The sequence below is a fragment of the Diabrotica virgifera genome, chromosome 2 (assembly GCF_917563875.1).
Source record: "Diabrotica virgifera virgifera chromosome 2, PGI_DIABVI_V3a".
Lineage (NCBI taxonomy): Eukaryota > Metazoa > Arthropoda > Insecta > Coleoptera > Chrysomelidae > Diabrotica > Diabrotica virgifera.
This window is the reverse complement of record NC_065444.1, coordinates 200,067,809-200,080,823: the sequence shown is the minus strand read 5'-3', so window position 1 is coordinate 200,080,823 and position 13,015 is coordinate 200,067,809. Positions and strand designations below refer to the sequence as shown.

The 13,015-nt window shown below is 35.3% G+C and overlaps 1 protein-coding gene across 1 annotated transcript in view; it reads right to left on the bottom strand.

Annotated features, from left to right (window-relative positions):
- The window catches only part of LOC114336239 (Golgi SNAP receptor complex member 1), a 44,228-nt gene that overhangs the window by 12,173 nt on the left and 19,040 nt on the right, over positions 1 to 13,015 (bottom strand). The window contains exons 2-3 of the mRNA XM_050644152.1: positions 11,849 to 12,027; positions 2,874 to 3,112 (exon numbers count right to left, since the gene is read on the bottom strand). Of these exons, the coding sequence (XP_050500109.1) occupies positions 2,874 to 3,112; positions 11,849 to 12,027 (418 nt within the window). The remainder of the gene's footprint in view (positions 1 to 2,873; positions 3,113 to 11,848; positions 12,028 to 13,015) is intronic.

Genomic DNA, 13,015 nt, shown 5'->3' with positions numbered 1-13,015 from the left:
TATTCGATTTCCTGTGTTCAGTTTGTGATGTAAAAAAGAGTTACAATGTAGCTAACGATCGTTTTGGCTCCACGAATTCTGGGAGTTAGATACACATACGTGCTAATTCAGTATTAGAGAGTACAGGTGTCGGATTGTGCACTCAGCAATATATTTCCTGAGAACTGTAGAACCAAGCGAGTTTTGCTGACTTTGCAAACTAATTTTGGATGGTTCCCTACTAAGTAGATTTGTCTTAAAATATATTTTGTTTTCCCCTATTGGTCGATAAAAAGTGTAGGAAGCTTAGATATTTTTTTATTAGTCATTGATGAAAGAAGGAAGGATTAAACTTTTTTCTTATTGGTTGATTGGATGAGTAGGGTAGAATCAGGGAAATGGAGTGGGTTTTTGGAAGGAAGCGTTTTGGTTTGAGGAGAGGTATTCAAGTTGTGAGATTAAGCAATTGACGTTTGGGCTTTCAAAGACAGAGGTTTGTTGAGCCTCGGCAGAAGCCGCTTTGGCGGTTTTCTGAGAAAGTTAAGTTCAAAGATTAAGTTATGACATAGTTCTTAATCAAGTTTTTTTAGTTCCTGAAAATGTTGATTATTAGAAGCACCTATGTAGTGTTGGAAACTGTTCTCCTTTCGTGACTTCCTAGTCACAAGCCAAATGCCGCTGTTAGGCAAGGAGCCAGTTTATTTTAGTGTACACTACCTAAGTTTCTTTTTGTAAACAGTTATGGATTAAGTGCTAAAGATAATCCTAAATACCTCAAAAGTTATTTAAAAGTCAATATGAGCAGAGTCATTTGAAAGTTTATTTAGTTTTGCTGAAACTTTTCGTGGAAACAACCTTTTTTGTACTTTTTATGTAAATTCATTCTTTGGAAATTCACAGCGTGAAGAATAAGGACAGGACTATATGACATTGTAAACTTTTTTATCGTTTTTGTAAACATTGTACATATTGTACATCTACAAAAGATCCATCATTTTCTTTTTATTTTAATTTTAATAAAAATTTGAGTATTTTGTAATAATGCTTTTGACTATTAATTATTATCTGATCCCTTTTCTCTTATTCCTAAATGATATTCAACTGAGAACACTATGGTAAGTCATGTTATATTTATATTTATGTAAATGTGTTTGTATCTTATGATAACTATATATTTTTATTAACATGTTACTTTCATTATTTTATTTTGAAGTTTTAAGTAAGCTTCGTCTTTCGTAATTTTCTTTTAATTATAGCGCCCCCCGAGCAATTGAGTTTCTATTATTTTTAAAATCTATTAATAATCCACACTCCTAGATCTCTGAAGACTTAAAGTTACGTAGCACCAAGTATATTTTTATGTTTGTTTAATTTGTCGAGTTACATCTTATTTTTTTGCCTTTTTTATCCACGCTGGTGCTACATCCTGAGCATCCTGTCCAGCACTGATGATGATCTGTAATCAGATCAAAAATGTTCTGCATATGTGATGTAGCCCTTTTTAGGAAATTTTAATAAATTATATACGTTGTATAAAGGATTTTACTTAAAAAAATTTTCTTCATCTTTTTGTTAAAAAGGCAGGGCTGAAAGGACAATTATTTTAACCTACGAATGAGCCACAATACACTGATTAGATCGAGTGGAAGTGTGCTTAAGCTCCCATTCGGATTCAATCTAACCTAAACTAAGTCATTTCAAAATGCACCAAGCCGAGGTTTCTCTGTAATCATATTCTTAAATTGAGAAAATCACACAAGTCATAATAGTCCCTCTTTTTGATGTGGTTCTGAGTAATATTCCAATGACACAGTTGGTTTTTGTATACAATTCTAATACATGACTGATTAAAAAATATATCAAATTATAACGTATTTACTGAAGCTTTTGTGGTCATTGCCCTCTTAAAAATTTTTGTTAATTCCAAAGAAAAGTTATTAAAAAAAAATGAATAACCATTTTCAATTTCGTTGCAACACGAAACTACAGCCGCATCATTATTCCAGTTCAATCAGAGAGTGCAGCAAGCACCTCTACAGGTTTCGAAACTTATTAGTCTCTCATAAGGAGGCACATATATGCTGCTCTCTCTGACCCAACTAGGACAAACCCCGGCGTGCAGTCACGGATTGCAACGAACGAAATGGCAGGGATGCCCTAGCGGCAACTGCTATCAAAAAAACTAAGTTTTCAATCTAATAGCACATAAAACAACATCCAAAAATGTTATTCTACATCCCACCAGATTGAAAACAATGGGAACCTTCTCTGGTAACACCTCCGAGGCTTCTACAATTTGCAAGCCATAAAGGATGCTGAGACTAAGGAAGATGAAGGAATTTTACAATTTATAATTCACGTCCCATCTGCTCAGCGCGGTAAAGTTCCAACGAGAATGGTTCCCTTCGTACTCCAATCGGAGTAAACATGTAAATCAAAAATTAATAACCATTTTCAATTTCGTTGCAAGACGAAACTACAGCCGCATCATTATTCCAGTTCAATCAGAGAGTGCAGCAAACACCTCTACCAGTTTCGAAACTCATTAGTCTCTCATCAGGAGGCACATATGCTGCTCTCTCTGACCCAACTAGGACCAACCCCGGCGTGCAGTCACGGATTGCAACGAACGAAATGGCAGGGATGCCCTAGCGGCAACTGCTATCAAAAAACTAAGTTTCAATCTAATAGCACATAAAACAACATCCAAAAATGTCATTCTACATCCTACCAGACTGAAAACAATGGGAACCTTCTCTGGTAACACCTCCGAGGCTAAACCTCTGGTTTATTCTAAAAAAGTTTTAATTTGCTGGCTTAGGTGAAATTTGATACAATGAAATGATTTGGTACAATGAAATTACTTATTCAATTTAAGCAATTAGAAAACATACTTATGTATATGTTGGTTTTCTTTAAGGTATATATCTCTTCTATTATTAATTCCATCACTTCTAAAATTATCAGTTCCTCTTAGAAGGTCTTCCCTCTGCCGTTGGCTTTCTCGTAGTGAATTGGTCTTCCTAAAATCTCGAGAAAGATCGGCCAAAATATCTTTATGTCTCTGCAAAGTGTGCATCATTGCAGCACCAGTAACTGGTTGCTCCGAGAGTGTCTCATTTATTTGTGTTAACTGAAAAAAAAAATCAATTTAAGTATAATTTTGACTGCAACTTTGACTTTAACTCTTTATTTTTCTAGTTAAAATCATGGTAATATATAAAACATGGTATGTAATATACAGGGTCTCCCAAAAAGATTGGTCATAAATTATACCACACATTCTGGAGTCAAAAATAGTTCGATTGAACCTAACTTACTTTAGTACAAATGTGCTCATAAAAAAAGTTACAGCCCTTTGAAGTTACAAAATGAAAATCGATTTTTTTCAATATATCGAAAACTATTAGATTTTTTATTGAAAATGGACATGTATCATGTTTATAGCAGGAACATCTTAAAACAAAATTATAGTGAAATTTGTCGACCCCATATAAAATTTATGGGGCTTTTGTTCCCTTAAACCCCCCAAACTATTATGTACGTTCCAATTAATTCATTATTGTGGTACCATTAGTTAAACACAACGTTTTTAAAACTTTTTTCTCCTAGTATTTTTTCGATAAGCTAGTTTTTATCGAGATGTGCCTTCTTTTTCAATATATTTACGTTAAAATTTTATGGGGGTTTTGTTCCTTTAAACCCCCAAATGTTTGTGTACGTTCCAATTAAAATATTATTGTGGTACCATTAGTTAAGCACAGTGTTTTTAAAACTTTTGACTCTTAGTCTTTTTTTCATAAGTCATTTTTTATCGAGATGTAGCTTCTTTTTCAAAATATACCTAAAAATGTAAATTATAAATAGATTTTCAGATTATTAACAGGTATCTATAATCGTACTTAACCATATACAGAATAAGCCAAATAAAAACGGAACATACGCAGTTAATACAGTATATCGGAACTCCGTTTGAAATAGTCTACCAATATAAAAGTTTGACAAACATAAATCATAGCAACTCAACTACCTGTTTCCTTTTAGGCTAAGGCAAAGACCAGACAAGCGACAATTTACGGCGCCATAAGAGCAGTAAAATGGAGCGCGAAAATGGGTCCTGGTAAGAAGGATCTGGGTCCAAATTTGTAGCTCATCTTACCACAACAACGACCGAAACACTGTATTTACATCTCGCGATACGCTGTAATTTGCATCCCCATCTGGTCATGCTTTTTACGGCCGCTTCATTTTACTGCTCTTACGGCGCTGTAACAGCAATAAAATGAACCGGCAGTAACTGCAGTAACTGCAGTAAAAAGCATGGCTTGACGGGGATGTAAATTACGGCGTGTCGCGAGATGTAAATACAGTGTTTTGGTCGTGGTTGTGGCTAGATGAGCTACAAATTTGGACCTAGGTCCATTTGTTTGCGACATGACGCTGAAGATGGACCCGTTCGATATTGCTTCGCGATATTTTACAGCTCAGTCTGGCCATCCACTACACTCACCGCGGGACCAATTTTCGTGCTTCATTTTACTGCTTTTATGGCACCGTAAATTGTCGCTTTTATGGCCGTAGCCTTAGCCTAAGAAGACAGGTAGTTGAGTTGTTATGATTTATGTGTGTCAAACTTTTATATTAGTCGACTATTTCAAACGTAGTTCCGATACACTCTATTAACTGCATATGTTCCGTTTTTATTTGGCTTATTCTGTATGTACAAATATGTGGTGGATTCGACAAATATTCGAAATATCTCGATAAACACTGGCTTTTCGAGAAAGTACTAAGAGGCAAAAAAGTTTTAAAAATACTATCTTTAACTAATGGTAGCACGGTAGCATGGATGGCCTGATAGCTAGACTCGACAACGATAGGCATCACGTCCTGGGCTATGCGGATGACCTAGTCATCTTAGCCCACGGAAAATTTAATGGTACAGTCAGAGATCGAATGCAACAGGCTCTGACCGTAGTTACAGAATGGACTTCAAATGTAGTCCTCTAAAGTCCAAAATCATGAAATTTACTAAAAGAAGGAATTCAGAGGAATTGGGTCCTCTAAGTCTAAATGGTGTACATTTAAATCTGGTGAGTGAAGTAAAGTATCTGGGGATAATATTAGACTCAAGACTTACTTGGAATCAGCAGATAGAAAGAATAACGAAGAGAGCGGTATCTACGTTAATGGTAGCCAGACGTACTCATGGAAAAATGTGGGGTTTGAGACCAGACATGGTATATTGGACTTATAACATGGTGGTAAAACCCACAATTACATATGCATCAGTGGTATGGTGGCCAAAAGTGCAGCAAAAAAGTGCCATCATCAAATTAAGCAAGGTGCAAAGACTTGCTTGTCTCGGGATCACGGGGGCTATGAGGGGCACACCTACGGCAGCTATGGAGGCACTACTGGATCTCCCTCCTTTACATATAACAATAAGAGGTGAGGCGAGAATGGGCTATTATAGACTGCGAGAAAACCTGAGCAACGTACCAGTTAAATCAGGACAGTAAAATAACGAATGAAATTAATGATGCCGAATGGATGATGATTTCTGACCATATGACATCAAGATATATGCCTGAAGTACCTTTTCAAGTGGACATTTGCCCACGAGACGAATGGGACAGAGGAAACTCTCGACACAGACTGCAGGGTTGCACCTGGTATACGGACGGGTCTAAAACTGCAGACGGTTCGGGCGCAGGAATATTCTACAGTGGTGGAAATTTCAACATTTCTATTCCACTGGGTGAATGTACCTCCGTATTTAAGGCAGAGATTTATGCAATCTTGCAGTGTGCAAGAGAAAACAACCTGAGGGCATTCGAACTGCAGCGGGTTAACATATGCACAGATAGCCAAGCAGCCATTGGGGCTCTTATAAGCCCTAAGGTGAACTCTAGGCTGGTGTGGGAATGTCGACAAGAACTTGATAGACTGGCACAACATAACAGTGTTATACTGGTATGGGTTCCAGGTCATCGGGGCATATACGGCAATGAAAGAGCTGATGCACTTGCCAAGAGAGCATCAGCTACAAAATACCTGGGTCCAGAGCCGGCCGTCGGAGTGCCAAAAAGCACCGTCCGCGAACGAAAAAAAGCCTGGATCCGAAGCCAACACAACTCACACTGGGAGAGGGTACCCGGTCAAACACATGGCAAGATGTATATCGGACGGACATGTGCTAGTAGAGCTGAGTTACTGCTGAAAACAAGCAGGAATCAGCTCAGAGTCATTCATAACAGGTTTCCTCACTGGACATGCGCCAGTTAAGGGTCACCTACATACAATGGGGCTGTTTCATGGAGACTTGAGCTGCAGACTCTGTAACAGAGAACCTGAAACAGTCAACCATATCTTGCATGACTGTGAGGCATTGGATCGGAGGCGGCAAACACTTTTCGGAGACATCGAAATGACTCCAAATTTATATGGCACCCACCCACTAGACCTGTACAAGCTGGTACAGGGTTCCAGAATTCTGGAATGGGTTTCATAAACAATGGAAGATGTACAATAAGCCAAGTGGCTGCAGTACAACCGGTTCACAACAGACGGCTTCCAGGAAAAAAAAATGGTAGCACAATAATAATTTAACTGGAACGTACACAAAAGTTTGGGGGGTTTAAGGGAACAAAACTCCATAAAATTTTTATGGGGCGCAAAAATTTCACTATAATTTTTTTTAAAGATGTTCTTGCTATAATAATGCTACACGTCCATTTTCAATAAAAAATCTTTAATGTTTTTCGATATATGGGAAAAAATTGATTTTCATTTTGCAACTTCAAAGGGCTGTAATTTTTTCTATGTGCACATTTGTACTAAAGTAAGTTAGGTTAAATCAACCTATTTTTGACCCCAGAATCTGTGGTATAATTTATAACCAATCTTTTCGGGACACCCTGTATATAAAAGAAAATATCGCACAAATATCAAAAAGTAGTTGGTTGCCAAACAATTGAAAGAATTATGATTAATGTACAAACAACAGAGTATAAAGAATTAAGGACACAGAAATTCAGTGAAAGCCACAAACATTAAATTAGGCCTGGATCCCGAGTACAAAAAAAAGATTATTAATAGCAAGCTAAAAATTGGTTAATAGCTTAACAGTGTATAGTCAGGCAAATTTTGATGTATGGGAACACTGGAACAGGGTAAGTTTTAATTGTAGAACGTGATTTTGATAATTGTGGAACATGTCATTCTGACAAGTTTGTGATTGTGAAAACTAGCAGGTTATTTTTAAGTTTATTCAATAGCAAACTTTATATAATATATGAAAAAATGTTTCAAATATGTTGGGCATTTTAATAAGTCTGACTTTCGAAACCTGTAACCTGTTCCAAATTAAAACTTCCCCTGTTCCAGTGTTCCCATACATCAACGTTTGTCCAATTAGACACTGTTAAGCTACACTCTGGACCAAAATTAACCGGCCACCTTAAAAATGGGTTATTTTTTATGTCTTATATCACCTAAACCTGTCGTCCGATTTAAGTGATTTTTTTAATATGTTATAGCCTTATTCCTTGACAATATCGTTATAATATTGTTACTAAACACGTAAATTTTGATCGTATACCGGGTGTACGAATCAAACTGGTTTTTTTCTTAAAGTTTGCAGCACCCTGTGGAATATTCTAGCATTTGTAGAATACTGAAATTAAAACCTAACTATAGCCTCATGCTTTCTCAACATTTTGTTGTTTGAATGATTCGCTTATGTTGGATAATAAAACAGTTAGGTGCTTTAACAACTATACATGTTGTTTATCAATATACGGTGTTTTTAAAAAATTTTGGCAAAGTTTAGGGGATAATTCTGCATGAAAAAATAATGACAGTTTGCTTTATAAACTTATGTCCGCAAATGCTTCGTTTCCGAGATAGGGGGTGTTGAAACTTTTCTGACAAACTGATGATTTATTTATTACTTTAAAACCGGTTGAGACATGCACATGAAATTTAGTGAGTTTTAATACGTAGTTATTGCACATTTTTTTGACATATAATTAAGCATTTCATATTCACCATTGGCGCGCATACGGGTAATATGATGGCTCATATTACCCGTATGCGCGCCAATGGTGAATATTAAATTCTTAATTGTATGTCAAAAAATATGCAACAACTACGTCATAAAACCCACCAAATTGCATTTGCATATCTCAACCGGTTTTAAAGAAATAAATAAATCGTCAGTTTGTCAGAAAAATTTCAACACCCCTATTTTGGAAACTAAGCATTTGCGGACGCGGAAGTTTATAAAGTAAACTGTCATTATTTTTTTCATTTATATAGTTTCAGACCCCTGAAACTTTGCCAAATTTTTTTAAAAACACCCTGTATTGATAAACAACATGTCTAATTGTTAAAGCACGTAACTTTTTTATTATCCAACAGAAGCGAATCAATCAAACAACAAAATGTTGAGAAAGCATGAGGCTATAGTTAGGTTTTAATTTCAGTATTCTACAAATGCTAGAATATTCCACAGAGTGATGCAAACTTTAAGAAAAAAACACAGTTTGATTCGTACACCCGGTATACAATGAAAATTTACCTGTATAGCAACAATATTATTATAACGATATTGTCAAGGAATAAGGCTATAACATTGTTCTGAAGCTATTTTCTTGTGGCATTTTTAAATACTAAACATTTCCCATTCTAAATAGTTAAAAAAGGCTATAACATATTAAAAAAATCACTTAAATCGGACAACAGGTTTAGGAGATATAAGACATCAAAAATAACCCATTTTTAAGGTGGCCGGTTACACATTTTCACCTTGTTATTAAGAAACTTTTTTTGGTACGCGGGATCCAGGCCTATCTCAATCATATCAATGTTTCAAGAATGTAACTAATTACTAAAACTAAATAAATTGAAAGATATTCAGATTATTACTTGGTGTTGGTCGATAATGCTGATGTAACTGTGTCCAGAGCTGATGAAGCTCTTTTGAGGGAGGGTATGCATCACCCACCCCTGGAATTTGAGATAAAGATGACCAAAAGGCGCCCCAATGATAGTGGTTTGGTTAGTGACGGTTTCTATAGGGACTTCAAGTCGGCTGACTATGTGAAAATAACTGATTTTTTGTCGCAGTTCTGTTGGGATAATTTATTTTTAGGAAAAACACTGAATCAAATTGTAAATATTTTTTATGATATAGTTTACTTAGCTATAGAATTATTCATCCTCCTAAAAAGGTATTCAAAACGTAGATTCTCTCCTTGGTTCTCTTTAGAGTTGAAGAACCTGAGAGTTTAGAAAAAGAAAGCTCACAAAAAATATCTTTTATCTAAATCAGTTCTGGATTATCAGACTTTTTCTCAACTGAGGGCTAATTGTAAATTGTTAAAAGCTGAAAGCTACAGAAATCATATTTACTTGACAGAATTATCACTAAGAAATAATTTGAAGGGATTTTGGTCGTTTGTGAATTCACGGAGGGGAAAGCCCTCATTGCCCGCTGTGTTAAGGTATGGTGGTGTTGAATCCAATCATGGACCAGATATTGTAAATCTTTTGCAGAATATTTTTCTACAGTATATTCCACTCAAATATGTGGCATACCCAGTGACTCACCTACATTTAATCTTACTAACTTGACTGGTTTCAACAGAACTATATCTGATATTTATCTAAAATTATCAGAACTGGATGCGAATAGGGTCCTGGTCCTGGTGGATTGCCTCCCAGCTTTCTCAAGAACTGCTGTTTCATATTATCCAGACCTCTTTTTCACATCTTTAATCTATCCTTAAATGAGGGTGAATTTCCAGAATGTTGGAAAAATAGTTTTTTAACACCTATTTATAAAATGGGAGATAATTACAGGCCCATTAGTATAATTTTAGTGTAATACCAAAGATATTGTTTTGTATGTGACTATCTTAAAGCTTCACTTGAAAAACAGCTAGTAGACCAACAATTTGGATTTCGGAATAGCAGATCAACCGAATGTAACATACTAGTGTTTGTGGACTTCCTGAGGAAGGCCTTGGAGAGGGGCTATAGAGTACATGCACTATACAAGGATTTCTCCAAGGCCTTCGATCGGGTCAACCATAATATTTTAATATTTAAACTTAAACAAATGGGTGTTAATGGTCCACTTCTTGAGTGGCTGAGAACATACTTGATTGACCGAGTTCAGATGGTGCGTATCAGGGATTTTGTTTCCAGTGAGATGAAGGTTCATTCAGGAGTACCTCAGGGTTCCCATTTGGGGCCACTGTTATTTAACATATTCATCAATGATATACACCACTGCTTCCGGCACAGTTCACCTCTTCTTTTTGCATATAATCTTAAGTTCTACACAATTATCAACAATACAGAAGATTGTATTAATCTTCAACATGATCTTGATCGGTTGAGTGAGTGGTGTATGTTGAATGCCATGGCCCTGAATGCATCCAAGTGTCATGCTATTTCTTTTGGACGATCGAGAGACCCAATAGAATATAATTATAATATACAGAATATTCTTGTTGACTGGGTTACTGAAATTCGTGATTTGGGAGTTAACTTAGACTGTAATAGTTATTTATGAAACAGTTCGTGAAGTATGCTTTTTGCGAACGCACGCGATTTTTAGAGCACGAGCGACAACGGAGCGAGTGCTATACATCGCGTAAGTTCGCAAAAAGTACTTCACGCACAGTTTCATACAATATTTTATCTACGATAAACAAATAAAAAAACTGTAACTCTTCGTCACTGGAATTCATTTCTATTCTACAATTTTAGAACTTTGACATTTAAAAATCCTAACTACTTTCAAACCACAAAACTGTCAAAAATTTTGTTGTAAGTCATTGCTCATATTGTCATCACCATGACAACGCGAAATTTAAGGATATTTGATTATATGAAAGTGTGCCAAAAAACCCATTGAAAGTGTGCGAAAAAGTAAGTCCCATTTAAAATACATTGTTACTTCACGCATACTTTAAACCCTTCACGCACTGCTATCTATAATGACAGTTTTCACAAACTAAAAACTTATACATAATATGACATAGAGTAGATAAACTTTTATTTGAATCACATTATACATCAAAAATTTCCAAATCTTTACAAATGCTTGGTTTTATAAAAAGATGCATTAGAGACTTTCAGAATATCGAAGCAATTAAACTACTATATTGTTCTTTAGTTAGACCTCATCTAGAGTATTGTTCTTGTGTATGGTCTCCATCTTATAATATTTACACATCAAAAATCGAGACAGTCCAACACAAGTTCTTGAAATATGTAGCATATAAACTGGGTATACTTTTTGAGTTAAATCAACTAAATTATCATCAAATTAGAACCCAACTAGGCATTTTCTCATTGCAAAACCGACGAATAATTAAAGACGCAAAGATGCTTTATGGCATAGTTAATTCAACAGTTTTTTGTCCTCAGCTACTTGAGCAGGTTGGTCTCCATGTACCTCTCCGCAGAACACGATTAAACCAAACTTTCTATGTTCCTATTCACAGAACCAACTATGCGTATAACAACTTTTTATCTCGAGCACTAAGATGGGCAAATAGTCACCCTGATCTAGATTTTTTTTGCACCGAAAGCTTAATTCATTTCTGGCCTCAGGCGTATGTTTATTTGAGTAGTTGTCGAATAGATAGTCATTGTTGTGATATGAAAATCTGTTTGTGATATTTATGTTTTATTGTATTATTATAAATATTTTATTATATTTTAATAATTATTGACACACATAATTGTAATTATATTGAAATATTATATTATAAACTTGTAATCATATTGGGCATCATCCCGTTGAAAATAAATAAATGAATAATTAATTAACCAACTATTGAAACTTTACCTTGTTTATCAATTCTTCAATTTCCAAAGACATTGCTTCAAAAGTGTCTTCACCAGAAAGTAGGGGTATAGTATCAGCATGTGCAGTGCTAGGTGTTTTAATTCCAGCACCTAGTTTACTAAATGCAACTAATTTTAAGTCAATCTCATTTTCCAGCTGCCTAGCCTGCTTTCGCAGGTCTGAAATATTAAAAATATGTTATTTTGTAACAATATAAATAAATAAGATTCTGAAACTGTTAGCTTGTGGCATGTTTGAGTTACGTGTTATATTTATATGGGATTAGCCACAGTTAGGTTGTAATGACAATTACATATGAAGGGCAGTGGCGGCTAGTCAGGGTCGGCAGTGCCGACCCACACATTTATGGTCACATTATAGATTTTTTTAAATATATAAGTTAATCAGAGTTGATGATATTCGTTTCTGTGAAATAAAAAAAATATCTGTGAGATAATACAGACTAAATTTTATTCATTGTTTTTTAAAAGAATTCGATCGATCCGATACGTTAAGTGATCCCTGTGCATAAGAGACTTTTCAAATTAATGATCCTAGCCATACACCCGATTGCGATTGTGTGAATTCAAGGCCCGCTTCGGCAAGCCGTCCCCAGATTGACCATTTGCTTGTACTAAGAAGCTATGGAATATTAGCCTATAGGCAACCAATTATATATTCCCCGTATTTATTTGAATGGCAAGTACGGCAGATAAACAATCTGTCGAGCGGTGATCTGCAAACGGCAACAAGACACGTACCTATAGACCAGGGCGCATCTGTAAAAATATTAGTAACATTAATTTGGACGTTGAGAGGTGACTCATATTTGTTTGCATAAATTGCTTGAAAATAACTCATATAATAATATTTGAGTTAGGTATCCTCCCACTCAAAAAGCTCCGGAACATTGTTTAAATAATCAAAATGTCAAAAAATGAAGGAAAAATTCGATTTTTTTCTTCATTTTTTGATTATAACTTTAAAAGTATTCATTTTCGAGAAAAGTTGCACTGACATAAAAGTTGCGTAATTAAATTTCCTACAATATAGGATTAGTTAAAAATTTTAAAAATTGTCACCCTTGTTGCAAAATAGCAATAATTGCAAAATTGACAAAATCATAAAAAACAAGTATTCGCGTTTTACGTTTTTCAACCGTTTATG